This window comes from Salvelinus fontinalis, chromosome 6 (genome assembly GCF_029448725.1).
Source record: "Salvelinus fontinalis isolate EN_2023a chromosome 6, ASM2944872v1, whole genome shotgun sequence".
In the NCBI taxonomy this organism is placed as follows: Eukaryota; Metazoa; Chordata; class Actinopteri; order Salmoniformes; family Salmonidae; genus Salvelinus; species Salvelinus fontinalis.
Window position 1 is genome coordinate 84,734,245 of NC_074670.1, and position 18,805 is coordinate 84,753,049.

General features: G+C 51.8%; 1 protein-coding gene across 7 annotated transcripts in view; it reads left to right on the forward strand.

Moving 5' to 3' along the window:
- The window catches only part of LOC129858558 (transcriptional regulator ATRX-like), a 153,118-nt gene that overhangs the window by 123,561 nt on the left and 10,752 nt on the right, over positions 1-18,805 (forward strand). For 6 of the 7 annotated variants that reach the window (XM_055927881.1, XM_055927884.1, XM_055927882.1 and 3 more), the window contains 2 exons: positions 9,262-9,411; positions 15,402-15,521. In XM_055927881.1, the coding sequence (XP_055783856.1) occupies positions 9,262-9,411; positions 15,402-15,521 (270 nt within the window). Of the gene's footprint in view, positions 1-9,261; positions 9,412-13,097; positions 13,266-15,401; positions 15,522-18,805 lie in introns of those variants that run through there. The other variant, XM_055927887.1, reaches the window with a different exon arrangement.

An 18,805-nucleotide genomic window follows, 5' to 3' on the forward strand; every position in this document is an offset into this window, starting at 1 on the left:
ACCCTCTCTTCTCTACCTCTCACCCTCTCTTCTCTACCTCTCACCCTCTCTTCTCTACCTCTCACCCTCTCTTCTCAACCTCTCACCCTCTCTTCTCTACCTCTCACCCTCTCTTCTCTACCTCTCACCCTCTCTTCTCTACCTCTCACCCTCTCTTCTCTACCTCTCACCCTCTTCTCTACCTCTCACCCGCTCTTCTCTACCTCTCACCCGCTCTTCTCTACCTCTCACCCGCTCTTCTCTACCTCTCACCCGCTCCTCTCTACCTCTCACCCCCTCTTCTCTACCTCTCACCCCCTCTTCTCTACCTCTCACCCCCTCTTCTCTACCTCTCACCCCCTCTTCTCTACCTCTCACCCCCTCTTCTCTACCTCTCACCCCCTCTTCTCTACCTCTCACCCTCTCTTCTCTACCTCTCACCCTCTCTTCTCTACCTCTCACCCTCTCTTCTCTACCTCTCACCCTCTCTTCTCTACCTCTCACCCTCTCTTCTCTACCTCTCACCCTCTCTTCTCTACCTCTCACCCTCTCTTCTCTACCTCTCACCCGCTCCTCTCTACCTCTCACCCCCTCTTCTCTACCTCTCACCCCCTCTTCTCTACCTCTCACCCCCTCTTCTCTACCTCTCACCCCCTCTTCTCTACCTCTCACCCTCTCTTCTCTACCTCTCACCCTCTCTTCTCTACCTCTCACCCTCTCTTCTCTACCTCTCACCCGCTCCTCTCTACCTCTCACCCCCTCTTCTCTACCTCTCACCCAGAGTAGTTTTTCTGGTCTTCATCTCTCTCTCCCTCCATCAGTCTACCTGATGGTGTGTCATTAGTCCATCCCTCTCTTTGAGACAGTCCTTGTGTGCATCCCAACTCTAAATGTCTCCCTATTCCCTATATAGTGCACTACTGTTGACCAGAGCCCTATTCCCTATATAGTTCACTACTGTTGACCAGAGCCCCTATAGGACCTGGTTAAAGTAGTGCATTAAATAGGGAGCCATTTGGAACACAGTCTTCCTGTCTTCCTGCTCTAGAATAGTGAACACTAATTGCAGACCAAGGAAGCAGCTTGTTTCCTCCTAATGACAGAGAAGGGAGCAGCCAGGGGCCCCACTAACCCCAACACACACACACACACACACACACAAAGTTACATAAGGGGCCCTGCAGGCCCAGGTGTGTTCCCAGCTCTCAGCAGCTGATATAATAGTATTTAGCTGCTGTATGGGACTGACGGGCCGGGCTCTACTGTCTGACTGGAGCTGTACGGGACTGACGAGCCGGGCTCTACTGTCTGACTGACGGGCCGGGCTCTACTGTCTGACTGGGGCTGTACGGGACTGACGAGCCGGGCTCTACTGTCTGACTGGAGCTGTACGGGACTGACGAGCCGGGCTCTACTGTCTGACTGGAGCTGTACGGGACTGACGAGCCGGGCTCTACTGTCTGACTGACGGGCCGGGCTCTACTGTCTGACTGGGGCTGTACGGGACTGACGAGCCGGGCTCTACTGTCTGACTGGAGCTGTACGGGACTGACGAGCCGGGCTCTACTGTCTGACTGGAGCTGTACGGGACTGACGAGCCGGGCTCTACTGTCTGACTGACGGGCCGGGCTCTACTGTCTGACTGGGGCTGTACGGGACTGACGAGCCGGGCTCTACTGTCTGACTGGAGCTGTACGGGACTGACGAGCCGGGCTCTACTGTCTGACTGACGGGCCGGGCTCTACTGTCTGACTGGGGCTGTACGGGACTGACGGGCCGGGCTCTACTGTCTGACTGGGGCTGTACGGGACTGACGGGCCGGGCTCTACTGTCTGACTGGAGCTGTACGGGACTGACGGGCCGGGCTGTACGGGACTGACGGGCCGGGCTCTACTGTCTGACTGGGGCTGTACGGGCCTGACGGGCCGGGCTCTACTGTCTGACTGGAGCTGTACGGGACTGACGGGCCGGGCTGTACGGGACTGACGGGCCGGGCTCTACTGTCTGACTGGGGCTGTACGGGCCTGACGGGCCGGGCTCTACTGTCTGACTAAGAGGAGGTGGTCAGAAGAGGGGAGGTACCAGAACACAGTGCGAAAGGATGAAATGGCTCCCAGTAGTCTACTATCTATAGTGGTGAAATGGCTCCCGGTAGTCTACTATCTATAGTGGTGAAATGGCTCCCGGTAGTCTACTATCTATAGTGGTGAAATGGCTCCCGGTAGTCTACTATCTATAGTGGTGAAATGGCTCCCGGTAGTCTACTATCTATAGTGGAGAAATGGCTCCCGGTAGTCTACTATCTATAGTGGTGAAATGGCTCCCGGTAGTCTACTATCTATAGTGGAGAAATGGCTCCCGGTAGTCTACTATCTATAGTGGTGAAATGGCTCCCAGTAGTCTACTATCTATAGTGGTGAAATGTCTCCCGGTAGTCTACTATCTATAGTGGTGAAATGGCTCCCGGTAGTCTACTATCTATAGTGGTGAAATGGCTCCCGGTAGTCTACTATCTATAGTGGTGAAATGGCTCCCGGTAGTCTACTATCTATAGTGGAGAAATGGCTCCCGGTAGTCTACTATCTATAGTGGAGAAATGGCTCCCGGTAGTCTACTATCTATAGTGGTGAAATGGCTCCCGGTAGTCTACTATCTATAGTGGTGAAATGGCTCCCGGTAGTCTACTATCTATAGTGGAGAAATGGCTCCCGGTAGTCTACTATCTATAGTGGAGAAATGGCTCCCGGTAGTCTACTATCTATAGTGGTGAAATGGCTCCCGGTAGTCTACTATCTATAGTGGTGAAATGGCTCCCGGTAGTCTACTATCTATAGTGGTGAAATGGCTCCCGGTAGTCTACTATCTATAGTGGTGAAATGGCTCCCGGTAGTCTACTATCTATAGTGGTGAAATGGCTCCCGGTAGTCTACTATCTATAGTGGTGAAATGGCTCCCGGTAGTCTACTATCTATAGTGGTGAAATGGCTCCCGGTAGTCTACTATCTATAGTGGAGAAATGGCTCCCGGTAGTCTACTATCTATAGTGGTGAAATGGCTCCCGGTAGTCTACTATCTATAGTGGTGAAATGGCTCCCGGTAGTCTACTATCTATAGTGGTGAAATGGCTCCCGGTAGTCTACTATCTATAGTGGTGAAATGGCTCCCAGTAGTCTACTATCTATAGTGGTGAAATGGCTCCCGGTAGTCTACTATCTATAGTGGTGAAATGGCTCCCGGTAGTCTACTATCTATAGTGGTGAAATGGCTCCCGGTAGTCTACTATCTATAGTGGTGAAATGGCTCCCGGTAGTCTACTATCTATAGTGGAGAAATGGCTCCCGGTAGTCTACTATCTATAGTGGAGAAATGGCTCCCGGTAGTCTACTATCTATAGTGGTGAAATGGCTCCCGGTAGTCTACTATCTATAGTGGTGAAATGGCTCCCGGTAGTCTACTATCTATAGTGGAGAAATGGCTCCCGGTAGTCTACTATCTATAGTGGAGAAATGGCTCCCGGTAGTCTACTATCTATAGTGGTGAAATGGCTCCCGGTAGTCTACTATCTATAGTGGTGAAATGGCTCCCGGTAGTCTACTATCTATAGTGGTGAAATGGCTCCCGGTAGTCTACTATCTATAGTGGTGAAATGGCTCCCGGTAGTCTACTATCTATAGTGGTGAAATGGCTCCCGGTAGTCTACTATCTATAGTGGTGAAATGGCTCCCGGTAGTCTACTATCTATAGTGGTGAAATGGCTCCCAGTAGTCTACTATCTATAGTGGTGAAATGGCTCCCGGTAGTCTACTATCTATAGTGGAGAAATGGCTCCCGGTAGTCTACTATCTATAGTGGAGAAATGGCTCCCGGTAGTCTACTATCTATAGTGGAGAAATGGCTCCCGGTAGTCTACTATCCACGTCCTCAGCTGTGGGGCTTACACAGGTCCACGTCCTCAGCTGTGGGGCTTACACAGGTCCACGTCCTCAGCTGTGGGGCTTACACAGGTCCACGTCCTCAGCTGTGGGGCTTACACAGGTCCACGTCCTCAGCTGTGGGGCTTACACAGGTCCACGTCCTCAGCTGTGGGGCTTACACAGGTCCACGTCCTCAGCTGTGGGGCTTACACAGGTCCACGTCCTCAGCTGTGGGGCTTACACAGGTCCACGTCCTCAGCTGTGGGGCTTACACAGGTCCACGTCCTCAGCTGTGGGGCTTACACAGGTCCACGTCCTCAGCTGTGGGGCTTACACAGGTCCACGTCCTCAGCTGTGGGGCTTACACAGGTCCACGTCCTCAGCTGTGGGGCTTACACAGGTCCACGTCCTCAGCTGTGGGGCTTACACAGGTCCACGTCCTCAGCTGTGGGGCTTACACAGGTCCACGTCCTCAGCTGTGGGGCTTACACAGGTCCACGTCCTCAGCTGTGGGGCTTACACAGGTCCACGTCCTCAGCTGTGGGGCTTACACAGGTCCACGTCCTCAGCTGTGGGGCTTACACAGGTCCACGTCCTCAGCTGTGGGGCTTACACAGGTCCACGTCCTCAGCTGTGGGGCTTACACAGGTCCACGTCCTCAGCTGTGGGGCTTACACAGGTCCACGTCCTCAGCTGTGGGGCTTACACAGGTCCACGTCCTCAGCTGTGGGGCTTACACAGGTCCACGTCCTCAGCTGTGGGGCTTACACAGGTCCACGTCCTCAGCTGTGGGGCTTACACAGGTCCACGTCCTCAGCTGTGGGGCTTACACAGGTCCACGTCCTCAGCTGTGGGGCTTACACAGGTCCACGTCCTCAGCTGTGGGGCTTACACAGGTCCACGTCCTCAGCTGTGGGGCTTACACAGGTCCACGTCCTCAGCTGTGGGGCTTACACAGGTCCACGTCCTCAGCTGTGGGGCTTACACAGGTCCACGTCCTCAGCTGTGGGGCTTACACAGGTCCACGTCCTCAGCTGTGGGGCTTACACAGGTCCACGTCCTCAGCTGTGGGGCTTACACAGGTCCACGTCCTCAGCTGTGGGGCTTACACAGGTCCACGTCCTCAGCTGTGGGGCTTACACAGGTCCACGTCCTCAGCTGTGGGGCTTACACAGGTCCACGTCCTCAGCTGTGGGGCTTACACAGGTCCACGTCCTCAGCTGTGGGGCTTACACAGGTCCACGTCCTCAGCTGTGGGGCTTACACAGGTCCACGTCCTCAGCTGTGGGGCTTACACAGGTCCACGTCCTCAGCTGTGGGGCTTACACAGGTCCACGTCCTCAGCTGTGGGGCTTACACAGGTCCACGTCCTCAGCTGTGGGGCTTACACAGGTCCACGTCCTCAGCTGTGGGGCTTACACAGGTCCACGTCCTCAGCTGTGGGGCTTACACAGGTCCACGTCCTCAGCTGTGGGGCTTACACAGGTCCACGTCCTCAGCTGTGGGGCTTACACAGGTCCACGTCCTCAGCTGTGGGGCTTACACAGGTCCACGTCCTCAGCTGTGGGGCTTACACAGGTCCACGTCCTCAGCTGTGGGGCTTACACAGGTCCACGTCCTCAGCTGTGGGGCTTACACAGGTCCACGTCCTCAGCTGTGGGGCTTACACAGGTCCACGTCCTCAGCTGTGGGGCTTACACAGGTCCACGTCCTCAGCTGTGGGGCTTACACAGGTCCACGTCCTCAGCTGTGGGGCTTACACAGGTCCACGTCCTCAGCTGTGGGGCTTACACAGGTCCACGTCCTCAGCTGTGGGGCTTACACAGGTCCACGTCCTCAGCTGTGGGGCTTACACAGGTCCACGTCCTCAGCTGTGGGGCTGACTCCCAGTCCCTGCCGCTGAAAAACATCACCACAGCATGATGCTGCCACCACCATGCTTCACCGTAGGGATGGTGTCAGGTTTCCTCCAGACTTGACGCTTGGCATTCTGGCCAAAGAGTTCAATCTTGGTTTCATCAGACCAGAGAATCTTGTTTCTTATGGTCTGAGAGTCTTCAGGTGCCTTTTGGCAAACTCCAAGCTGGCTGTCATTTACCTTTTACTGAGGAGTGGCTTCTGTCTGGCCACTCTACCATAAAGGCCTGATTGGTGGAGTGCTGCAGAGATGGTTGTCCTTCTGGAAGGTTCTCCCTTCTCCACAGAGGAACTCTGGACCTCTGTCAGAGGGACCATCGGGTACTTGGTCACCTCTTAGGTTTGCCAAGAGTGTGCAAAGCTTTCATCAAGGCAAAGGGTGACTACTTTGAAGAATCTTAAATATAAAATATATTTTGAAAAGTTTTACACTTTTGAGTTACTACATGATTCCATATGTGTTATTTCATAGTTTTGATGTCTTCACTATTATTCTACAATGTAGAAAACAGTGAAAATAAAGAAAACCCCTGGAATGAGTTGGTGTGTCCAAACTTTTGACTGGTACTGTATGTGTGTAGGTTAACGACGGCCCAGTGGTGCCGGTTCCAGATTACATAGGTCCAGTAAAGGCAGACTGAGCGAGGGAGAAGGAAGGAAGGAAGGAAAGGAGAGAGGGAGGCATTTAAAACCATGTTTGTGTGACTTGGGCCTGGAATTTTTCAATTAGTGTCATTAAACATCCTGAATATTTTTTGTAGAAAATACTGACTCTCCCCTCCCTCTCTTCCCCCCGTGTCTCCTCTCCTCCCCCTGTTCCCCTCTCTCCCCGGGTTTCGCTCTCCTCTCCTCCCCCTGTCTCTCCTCTCTCTCCCCATTTCTCTCTCCTCTCCTTCCCCCGTTTCTCTCCTCCCCCTGTTTCTCTCTCTCCCCTGTCCCTCTCCTCCCCCTGTTTCTCTCTCTCCCCTGTCCCTCTCCTCCCCCCGTTTCTCTCTCCCCCTGTTTCTCTCTCTCCCCTGTCCCTCTCCTCCCCCCGTTTCTCTCTCCCCCTGTTTCTCTCTCTCCCCTGTTTCTCTCTCTCCCCTGTCCCTCTCCTCCCCCCGTTTCTCTCTCCCCCTGTTTCTCTCTCTCCCCTGTCCCTCTCCTCCCCCTGTTTCTCTCTCTCCCCGGGTTTCGCTCTCCTCTCTTCCCCCTGTCTCTCCTCTCTCTCCCCGTTTCTCTCTCCCCCCGTTTCTCTCTCCCCCCGTTTCTCTCTCCCCTGTTTCTCTCTCCCCCCCGTTTCTCTCTCCCCCTGTTTCTCTCTCCCCCCCGTCCCTCTCTCCCCCTGTCTCTCCTCTCTCTCCCCCCGTGTCTCTCTCCTCCCCCCGTCCCTCTCTCTCCCCGGGTTTCGCTCTCCTCTCCTCCCCCGTTCCTCTCTCTCCCCCTCCGTCCCTCTCTCCCCCTGTCTCTCCTCTCTCTCCCCCCATTTCTCTCCTCCCCCCGCCCCTCTCTCTCCCCGGGTGTCGCTCTCCTCTCCTCCCCCCGTTCCTCCCTCTCCTCCCCCGTCCCTCTCTCTCCCCCTGTCTCTCCTCTCCTCCCCCCGTCCCCCTCTCTCCTCCCCCTCCAGCTGTCTGGTGTTCCACTCTGTAGCAGAACACTTCTCCTCCCCCCGTCCCCCTCTCTCCTCTGGTTTGGTACTCAAACCAGCTGTTAGACTTTGTCTTCTCTGAACAGAATGTCTTTTTTTCCACATTTAGGGTTTTGATTAGTGTAACAAACAACTGGTTCTGTCGGTTGTGGTTTCATGGTGTGTGTCCTGGCTGACTGCTCCATCTCTCCTGGCTGACTGCTCCATCTCTCCTGGCTGACTGCTCCATCTCTCCTGGCTGACTGCTCCATCTCTCCTGGCTGACTGCTCCATCTCTCCTGGCTGACTGCTCCATCTCTCCTGGCTGACTGCTCCATCTCTCCTGGCTGACTGCTCCATCTCTCCTGGCTGACTGCTCCATCTCTCCTGGCTGACTGCTCCATCTCTCCTGGCTGACTGCTCCATCTCTCCTGGCTGACTGCTCCATCTCTCCTGGCTGACTGCTCCATCTCTCCTGGCTGACTGCTCCATCTCTCCTGGCTGACTGCTCCATCTCTCCTGGCTGACTGCTCCATCTCTCCTGGCTGACTGCTCCATCTCTCCTGGCTGACTGCTCCATCTCTCCTGGCTGACTGCTCCATCTCTCCTGGCTGACTGCTCCATCTCTCCTGGCTGACTGCTCCATCTCTCCTGGCTGACTGCTCCATCTCTCCTGGCTGACTGCTCCATCTCTCCTGGCTGACTGCTCCATCTCTCCTGGCTGACTGCTCCATCTCTCCTGGCTGACTGCTCCATCTCTCCTGGCTGACTGCTCCATCTCTCCTGGCTGACTGCTCCATCTCTCCTGGCTGACTGCTCCATCTCCCCTGGCTGACTGCTCCATCTCCCCTGGCTGACTGCTCCATCTCCCCTGGCTGACTGCTCCATCTCCCCTGGCTGACTGCTCCATCTCCCCTGGCTGACTGCTCCATCTCCCCTGGCTGACTGCTCCATCTCCCCTGGCTGACTGCTCCATCTCCCCTGGCTGACTGCTCCATCTCCCCTGGCTGACTGCTCCATCTCCCCTGGCTGACTGCTCCATCTCCCCTGGCTGACTGCTCCATCTCCCCTGGCTGACTGCTCCATCTCCCCTGGCTGACTGCTCCATCTCCCCTGGCTGACTGCTCCATCTCCCCTGGCTGACTGCTCCATCTCTCCTGGCTGACTGCTCCATCTCTCCTGGCTGACTGCTCCATCTCTCCTGGCTGACTGCTCCATCTCTCCTGGCTGACTGCTCCATCTCTCCTGGCTGACTGCTCCATCTCTCCTGGCTGACTGCTCCATCTCTCCTGGCTGACTGCTCCATCTCCCCTGGCTGACTGCTCCATCTCCCCTGGCTGACTGCTCCATCTCTCCTGGCTGACTGCTCCATCTCTCCTGGCTGACTGCTCCATCTCTCCTGGCTGACTGCTCCATCTCCCCTGGCTGACTGCTCCATCTCTCCTGTAGGACCACAGCAATAAGGGACAGATTGTGGGCTATCATGAACAATGACTCCCTAACCTTAACCTATTTGACCATGCTTGTCACTTATGAACATTTTTGAACATCTTGGCCATGTTCTGTTATAATCTCCATCCTGCACAGCCAGAAGAGGACTGGCCACCCCTCATAGCCTGGTTCCTCTCTAGGTTTCTTCCTAGGTTTAGGCCTTTCTAGGGAGTTTTTCCTAGGCACTGTGCTTCTACACCTGCATTCTAGCTGTTTGGGGTTTTAGGCTGGGTTTCTGTACAGCACTTTGAGATATCAGCTGATGTACGAAGGGCTATATAAAATAAACTTGATTGATTGAACCTGACCTTAACCTAACCTTAACCTAACCGTGCTGTAACTTCTCTCCTGTAGGACCCCTTCCTAGCTGAGCTGCTCCACAGCAATAAGGAGCAGATTGTGGGCTATCATGAACACGACTCCCTGCTGGATCACAAGGAAGAGGAGGCTCTCAGCGAAGAGGACCGCAAAGCAGCCTGGGCCGAGTACGAGGCGGAGAAAAAGGTACACACACGCAGTCATACAGACAGACTCTGAACAGCTTCTAACCCCAAGCCATAACACTGCTAAATAGTTAGTCCGGGTAGCTATTTGGTTAACTATGTAACTATCTGACCCTTTAAGCTTGGCTCTTCGGCGCTGCTGGATTTTAGCGGCCGCCATCTTGGCCGTGTAGAGCCCGTTTTAGAGGCCCCCATCTTGGCCGTGTAGAGCCCGTTTTAGAGGCCCCCATCTTGGCTGTGTAGAGCCCGTTTTAGAGGCCCCCATCTTGGCCGTGTAGAGCCCGTTTTAGAGGCCCCAATCTTGGCCGTGTAGAGCCCGTTTTAGCGGCCCCCATCTTAACCGTGTAGAGCCCGTTTTAGAGGCTGACATCTTGGCCGTGTAGAGCCCGTTTTAGAGGCTGACATCTTGGCCGTGTAGAGCACGTTTTAGCGGCCGCCATCTTGGCCGTGTAGAGCACGTTTTAGCGGCCGCCATCTTGGCCGTGTAGAGCCCGTTTTAGAGGCCCCCATCTTGGCCGCGTAGAGACCATTTTAGAGGCCCCCATCTTGGCCGCGTAGAGACCATTTTAGAGGCCCCCATCTTGGCCGTGTAGAGCCCGTTTTAGAGGCCCCAATCTTGGCCGTGTAGAGCCCGTTTTAGCGGCCCCCATCTTAACCGTGTAGAGCCCGTTTTAGAGGCTGACATCTTGGCCGTGTAGAGCCCGTTTTAGAGGCTGACATCTTGGCCGTGTAGAGCCCGTTTTAGAGGCCCCATCTTGGCCGTGTAGAGCCTGTTTTAGAGGCCCCCGTCTTGGCCGTGTAGAGCCCGTTTTAGAGGCTCCCATCTTGGCCGTGTAGAGCCCGTTTTAGAGGCTGACATCTTGGCTGTGTAGAGCCCGTTTTAGAGGCCCCCATCTTGGCCGTGTAGAGCCCGTTTTAGAGGCCCCCATCTTGGCCGTGTAGGCATTATTTTTTTTAACATTTAAGGCATTTTCCTGCAATTCTACAAATTTCTCCATGGAGCTGAGAAAATGTTGCCCTTTTAAAGCGAATTTATTTTGCACAAACACAAAATCAATACTGCTAAATTATTTGTTTTGGGAATTTAAATTCTCCCTGACAGTCTAGCTTTTATTTTGGTGATTGTTAGTTCTCAAAGATGATCTCATTGTATATACAGTTAAGGTCGTAAGTTTACATACACCTTAGCCAAATACTTTTAAACTCAGTTTTTCACAATTCCTGACATTTAATCCAAGTAAAAATTCCCTGTCTTACGTCAGTTAGGATCACCACTTTATTTTAAGAATGTGAAATGTCAGAATAATAGTAGAGAGAATGATTTATGTCAGCTTTTATTTATTTCATCACATTCCCAGTGGGTCAGAAGTTTACATACACTCAATTAGTATTTGGTAGCATTGCCTTTAAATTGTTTAACTTGGGTCAAACGTTTCAGGTAGCCTCCCACAAGCCCACAATAAGTTGGGTGAATTCTGGCCCATTCCTCCTGACAGAGTTGATGTAACTGAGTCAGGTTTGTAGGCCTCCTTGCTCGCACACGCTTTTTCAGTTCTGCCCATAAATGTTTTATAGGGTTGAGGTCAGGGCTTTGTGATGGCCACTCCAATACCTTGACTTTGTTGTCCTTTAGCCATTTTGACCACAACTTTGGAAGTATGCTTGGGGTCATTGTCCATTTGGAAGACCCATTTGCGACCAAGCTTTAACTTCCTGACTGATGTCTTGAGATGTTGTTTCAATATATCCACATAATTTTCCTACCTCATGATGCCATCTATTTTGTGAAGTGCACCAGTCCCTCCTGCAGCAAAGCACCCCCACAACATGATGCTGCCACCCCCGTGCTTCACGGTTGGTATGGTGTTCTTCGGCTTGCAAGCCTCCCCCTTTTCCTCCAAACATAACGATGGTCATTATGGCCAAACAGTTCTATTTTTGTTTCATCAGACCAGAGGACATTTCTCCAAAAAGTACGATCTTTGTCCCCATGTGCAGTTGCAAACCGTAGTCTGGCTTTTTTATGGCGGTTTTGGAGCAGTGGCTTCTTCCTTGCTGAGCGGCCTTTCAGGTTATGTCGATATAGGACTCGTTTTACTGTGGATATAGATACTTTTGTACCTGTTTCCTGCAGCATCTTCACAAGGTCCTTTGCTGTTGTTCTGGGATTGATTTGCACTTTTCGCACCAAAGTACGTTCATCTCTAGGAGACAGAACGCGTCTCCTTCCTGAGCGGTATGACGTCTGCGTGGTCCCATGGTGTTTATACTTGCGTACTATTGTTTGTACAGATGAACGTGGTACCTTCAGGCGTTTGGAAATTGCTCCCAAGGATGAACCAGACTTGTGGAGGTCTACAATTTTCTGAGGTCTTGGCTGATTTATTTAGATTTTCCAATGATGTCAAGCAGAGAGGCACTGAGTTTGAAGGTAGGCCTTGAAATACATCCACAGGTACACCTCCAATTGACTCAAATTATGTCAATTAGCCTATCGGAAGCTTCTAAAGCCATGACATCATTTTCTGGAATGTTCCAAGCTGTTTAAAGGCACAGTCAACTTAGTGTATGTAAACTTCTGACCCACTGGAATTGTGATACAGTGAATTATAAGTGAAATAATCTATTCTATCTCCAAACTATTGTTGGAGAAATTTCTTGTCATGCACAAAGTAGATGTCCTAACTGACTTGCCAAAACTATAGTCTGTTAACAAGAAATTTGAAGAAGAAAAAAAATGACTCCAACCTAAGTGTATGTAAACTTCCGACTTCAACTGTATCTATAACTCTCTCTGTCTCTGTCCCAGGGTCGGTCTCTGTCCCAGGGTCTGTCTCTGTCCCAGGGTCTGTCTCTGTCCCAGGGTCTGTCTCTGCGTGTATCTATAACTCTCTCTGTCTCTGTCCCAGGGTCTGTCTCTGCGTGTATCTAAAACTCTCTCTGTCTCTGTCCCAGGGTCTGTCTCTGTCCCAGGGTCTGTCTCTGTCCCAGGGTCTGTCTCTGCGTGTATCTATAACTCTCTCTGTCTCTGTCCCAGGGTCTGTCTCTGTCCCAGGGTCTGTCTCTGTCCCAGGGTCTGTCTCTGTCCCAGGGTCTGTCTCTGTCCCAGGGTCTGTCTCTGCGTGTATCTATAACTCTCTCTGTCTCTGTCCCAGGGTCTGTCTCTGCGTGTATCTATAACTCTCTCTGTCTCTGTCCCAGGGTCTGTCTCTGCGTGTATCTATAACTCTCTCTGTCTCTGTCCCAGGGTCTGTCTCTGCGTGTATCTATAACTCTCTCTGTCTCTGTCCCAGGGTCTGTCTCTGTCCCAGGGTCTGTCTCTGCGTGTATCTATAACTCTCTCTGTCTCTGTCCCAGGGTCTGTCTCTGTCCCAGGGTCTGTCTCTGCGTGTATCTATAACTCTCTCTGTCTCTGTCCCAGGGTCTGTCTCTGCGTGTATCTATAACTCTCTCTGTCTCTGTCCCAGGGTCTGTCTCTGCGTGTATCTATAACTCTCTCTGTCTCTGTCCCAGGGTCTGTCTCTGCGTGTATCTATAACTCTCTCTGTCTCTGTCCCAGGGTCTGTCTCTGCGTGTATCTATAACTCTCTCTGTCTCTGTCCCAGGGTCTGTCTCTGTCCCAGGGTCTGTCTCTGTCCCAGGGTCTGTCTCTGCGTGTATCTATAACTCTCTCTGTCTCTGTCCCAGGGTCTGTCTATGCGTGTATCTATAACTCTCTCTGTCTCTGTCCCAGGGTCTGTCTCTGTCCCAGGGTCTGTCTATGCGTGTATCTATAACTCTCTCTGTCTCTGTCCCAGGGTCTGTCTCTGTCCCAGGGTCTGTCTATGCGTGTATCTATAACTCTCTCTGTCTCTGTCCCAGGGTCTGTCTCTGTCCCAGGGTCTGTCTCTGTCCCAGGGTCTGTCTCTGCATGTATCTATAACTCTCTCTGTCTCTGTCCCAGGGTCTGTCTCTGTCCCAGGGTCTGTCTCTGCGTGTATCTATAACTCTCTCTGTCTCTGTCCCAGGGTCTGTCTATGCGTGTATCTATAACTCTCTCTGTCTCTGTCCCAGGGTCTGTCTCTGTCCCAGGGTCTGTCTCTGCGTGTATCTATAACTCTCTCTGTCTCTGTCCCAGGGTCTGTCTCTGTCCCAGGGTCTGTCTATGCGTGTATCTATAACTCTCTCTGTCTCTGTCCCAGGGTCTGTCTCTGTCCCAGGGTCTGTCTCTGCGTGTATCTATAACTCTCTCTGTCTCTGTCCCAGGGTCTGTCTCTGTCCCAGGGTCTGTCTCTGCGTGTATCTATAACTCTCTCTGTCTCTGTCCCAGGGTCTGTCTCTGCGTGTATCTATAACTCTCTCTGTCTCTGTCCCAGGGTCTGTCTCTGCGTGTATCTATAACTCTCTCTGTCTCTGTCCCAGGGTCTGTCTCTGTCCCAGGGTCTGTCTCTGTCCCAGGGTCTGTCTCTGCGTGTATCTATAACTCTCTCTGTCTCTGTCCCAGGGTCTGTCTATGCGTGTATCTATAACTCTCTCTGTCTCTGTCCCAGGGTCTGTCTCTGTCCCAGGGTCTGTCTATGCGTGTATCTATAACTCTCTCTGTCTCTGTCCCAGGGTCTGTCTCTGTCCCAGGGTCTGTCTATGCGTGTATCTATAACTCTCTCTGTCTCTGTCCCAGGGTCTGTCTCTGTCCCAGGGTCTGTCTCTGTCCCAGGGTCTGTCTCTGCATGTATCTATAACTCTCTCTGTCTCTGTCCCAGGGTCTGTCTCTGTCCCAGGGTCTGTCTCTGCGTGTATCTATAACTCTCTCTGTCTCTGTCCCAGGGTCTGTCTATGCGTGTATCTATAACTCTCTCTGTCTCTGTCCCAGGGTCTGTCTCTGTCCCAGGGTCTGTCTCTGCGTGTATCTATAACTCTCTCTGTCTCTGTCCCAGGGTCTGTCTCTGTCCCAGGGTCTGTCTATGCGTGTATCTATAACTCTCTCTGTCTCTGTCCCAGGGTCTGTCTCTGTCCCAGGGTCTGTCTATGCGTGTATCTATAACTCTCTCTGTCTCTGTCCCAGGGTCTGTCTCTGTCCCAGGGTCTGTCTCTGTCCCAGGGTCTGTCTCTGCATGTATCTATAACTCTCTCTGTCTCTGTCCCAGGGTCTGTCTCTGTCCCAGGGTCTGTCTCTGCGTGTATCTATAACTCTCTCTGTCTCTGTCCCAGGGTCTGTCTATGCGTGTATCTATAACTCTCTCTGTCTCTGTCCCAGGGTCTGTCTCTGTCCCAGGGTCTGTCTCTGCGTGTATCTATAACTCTCTCTGTCTCTGTCCCAGGGTCTGTCTCTGTCCCAGGGTCTGTCTATGCGTGTATCTATAACTCTCTCTGTCTCTGTCCCAGGGTCTGTCTCTGTCCCAGGGTCTGTCTCTGCGTGTATCTATAACTCTCTCTGTCTCTGTCCCAGGGTCTGTCTCTGTCCCAGGGTCTGTCTATGCGTGTATCTATAACTCTCTCTGTCTCTGTCCCAGGGTCTGTCTCTGTCCCAGGGTCTGTCTCTGCGTGTATCTATAACTCTCTCTGTCTCTGTCCCAGGGTCTGTCTATGCGTGTATCTATAACTCTCTCTGTCTCTGTCCCAGGGTCTGTCTCTGTCCCAGGGTCTGTCTCTGTCCCAGGGTCTGTCTATGCGTGTATCTATAACTCTCTCTGTCTCTGTCCCAGGGTCTGTCTCTGTCCCAGGGTCTGTCTCTGCGTGTATCTATAACTCTCTCTGTCTCTGTCCCAGGGTCTGTCTCTGCGTGTATCTATAACTCTCTCTGTCTCTGTCCCAGGGTCTGTCTCTGTCCCAGGGTCTGTCTCTGTCCCAGGGTCTGTCTCTGCGTGTATCTATAACTCTCTCTGTCTCTGTCCCAGGGTCTGTCTCTGTCCCAGGGTCTGTCTCTGTCCCAGGGTCTGTCTCTGTCCCAGGGTCTGTCTCTGTCCCAGGGTCTGTCTCTGCGTGTATCTATAACTCTCTCTGTCTCTGTCCCAGGGTCTGTCTATGCGTGTGAACCATGGAGCGTACGGAGGACAGATGGACATGGGAGGAGCTAACAGCTACTTCCCCTTCAACGTTGCCGCACTGGCCTCTATGTCCAACCCCCAGCTGGAGGTACCTGACACACACTGCCCCGTCACACACACACACACTGCCCCGTCACACACACACACACTGCCTCGTCACACACACACACACACACACACACTGCCCCGTCACACACACACTGCCCCGTCACACACACACACACACACACACACTGCCCCGTCACACACACACACTGCCCCGTCACACACACACTGCCCCGTCTCACACACACACACACTGCCCCGTCTCACACACACACACACACACACACTGCCCCGTCACACACACACTGCCCCGTCACACACACACACACACACACACACACTGCCCCGTCTCACACACACACACACTGCCCCGTCTCACACACACACACACACACACACTGCCCCGTCACACACACACTGCCCCGTCACACACACACACACACACACACACACACTGCCCCGTCTCACACACACACACTGCCCCGTCTCACACACACACTGCCCCGTCTCACACACACACACTGCCCCGTCTCACACACACACACTGCCCCGTCTCACACACACACACTGCCCCGTCACACACACACACTGCCCCGTCTCACACACACACACACTGCCCCGTCTCACACACACACACACACACACACACTGCCCCGTCACACACACACTGCCCCGTCACACACACACACACACACACACACACTGCCCCGTCTCACACACACACACTGCCCCGTCTCACACACACACACTGCCCCGTCTCACACACACACACTGCCCCGTCTCACACACACACACTGCCCCGTCTCACACACACACACTGCCCCGTCTCACACACACACACTGCCCCGTCTCACACACACACACTGCCCCGTCTCACACACACACACTGCCCCGTCTTACACACACACACTGCCCCGTCTCACACACACACACTGCCCCGTCACACACACACACTGCCCCGTCTCACACACACACACACACACACACTGCCCCGTCACACACACACTGCTCTGTCACACACACACTGCTTCGTTACACACACACTGCTTCGTTACACACACACTGCCCCGTCTCACACACACACACTGCCCCGTCTCACACACACACACTGCCCCGTCACACACACACACTGCCCCGTCACACACACACACACTGCCCTGTCACACACATACACACACACACACTGCCCCGTCTCACACACACACACACACACACACTGCCCCGTCACACACACACACTGCCCCGTCACACACACACACTGCCCCGTCACACACACACACTGCCCCGTCACACACACACACACACACACTGCCCTGTCACACACACACACACACTGCCCCGTCTCATACACACACACACACACACACTGGCCGTCACACACACACACTCCCCCGTCACACACACACACACACACACTGCCCTGTCACACACACACTGCCCCGTCACACACACACACACACACACACACACTGCCCGTCACACACACACTGCCCGTTTCACACACACACTCGCCCAGCCCCGAGTCCTGCATTTCAGACCCTGCTGCGAATTGACTAAATTATTTATTACACACACCCCGGTTGGTGGCCCTCCCACTCCCATAACCCAGTACTCTAAGTAGTGGTTCTGGATTTAACCCAGTACTCTAAGTAGTGGTTCTAGATTTAACCCAGTACTCTAAGTAGTGGTTCTAGATTTAACCCAGTACTCTAAGTAGTGGATTTAACCCAGTACTCTAAGTAGTGGTTCTAGATTTAACCCAGTACTCTAAGTAGTGGATTTAACCCAGTACTCTAAGTAGTGGTTCTAGATTTAACCCAGTACTCTAAGTAGTGGTTCTAGATTTAACCCAGTACTCTAAGTAGTGGTTCTAGATTTAACCCAGTACTCTAAGTAGTGGTTCTAGATTTAACCCAGTACTCTAAGTAGTGGTTCTAGATTTAACCCAGTACTCTAAGTAGTGGTTCTAGATTTAACCCAGTACTCTAAGTAGTGGTTCTAGATTTAACCCAGTACTCTAAGTAGTGGTTCTAGATTTAACCCAGTACTCTAAGTAGTGGATTTAACCCAGTACTCTAAGTAGTGGTTCTAGATTTAACCCAGTACTCTAAGTAGTGGATTTAACCCAGTACTCTAAGTAGTGGATTTAACCCAGTACTCTAAGTAGTGGATTTAACCCAGTACTCTAAGTAGTGGTTCTAGATTTAACCCAGTACTCTAAGTAGTGGATTTAACCCAGTACTCTAAGTAGTGGTTCTAGATTTAACCCAGTACTCTAAGTAGTGGATTTAACCCAGTACTCTAAGTAGTGGTTCTGGATTTAACCCAGTACTCTAAGTAGTGGTTCTAGATTTAACCCAGTACTCTAAGTAGTGGATTTAACCCAGTACTCTAAGTAGTGGTTCTAGATTTAACCCAGTACTCTAAGTAGTGGATTTAACCCAGTACTCTAAGTAGTGGTTCTAGATTTAACCCAGTACTCTAAGTAGTGGATTTAACCCAGTACTCTAAGTAGTGGTTCTAGATTTAACCCAGTACTCTAAGTAGTGGATTTAACCCAGTACTCTAAGTAGTGGATTTAACCCAGTACTCTAAGTAGTGGATTTAACCCAGTACTCTAAGTAGTGGTTCTAGATTTAACCCAGTACTCTAAGTAGTGGTTCTAGATTTAACCCAGTACTCTAAGTAGTGGATTTAACCCAGTACTCTAAGTAGTGGTTCTAGATTTAACCCAGTACTCTAAGTAGTGGATTTAACCCAGTACTCTAAGTAGTGGATTTAACCCAGTACTCTAAGTAGTGGATTTAACCCAGTACTCTAAGTAGTGGTTCTAGATTTAACCCAGTACTCTAAGTAGTGGATTTAACCCAGTACTCTAAGTAGTGGTTCTAGATTTAACCCAGTACTCTAAGTAGTGGATTTAACCCAGTACTCTAAGTAGTGGTTCTGGATTTAACCCAGTACTCTAAGTAGTGGTTCTAGATTTAACCCAGTACTCTAAGTAGTGGATTTAACCCAGTACTCTAAGTAGTGGTTCTAGATTTAACCCAGTACTCTAAGTAGTGGATTTAACCCAGTACTCTAAGTAGTGGTTCTAGATTTAACCCAGTACTCTAAGTAGTGGATTTAACCCAGTACTCTAAGTAGTGGTTCTAGATTTAACCCAGTACTCTAAGTAGTGGATTTAACCCAGTACTCTAAGTAGTGGATTTAACCCAGTACTCTAAGTAGTGGATTTAACCCAGTACTCTAAGTAGTGGTTCTAGATTTAACCCAGTACTCTAAGTAGTGGATTTAACCCAGTACTCTAAGTAGTGGTTCTGGATT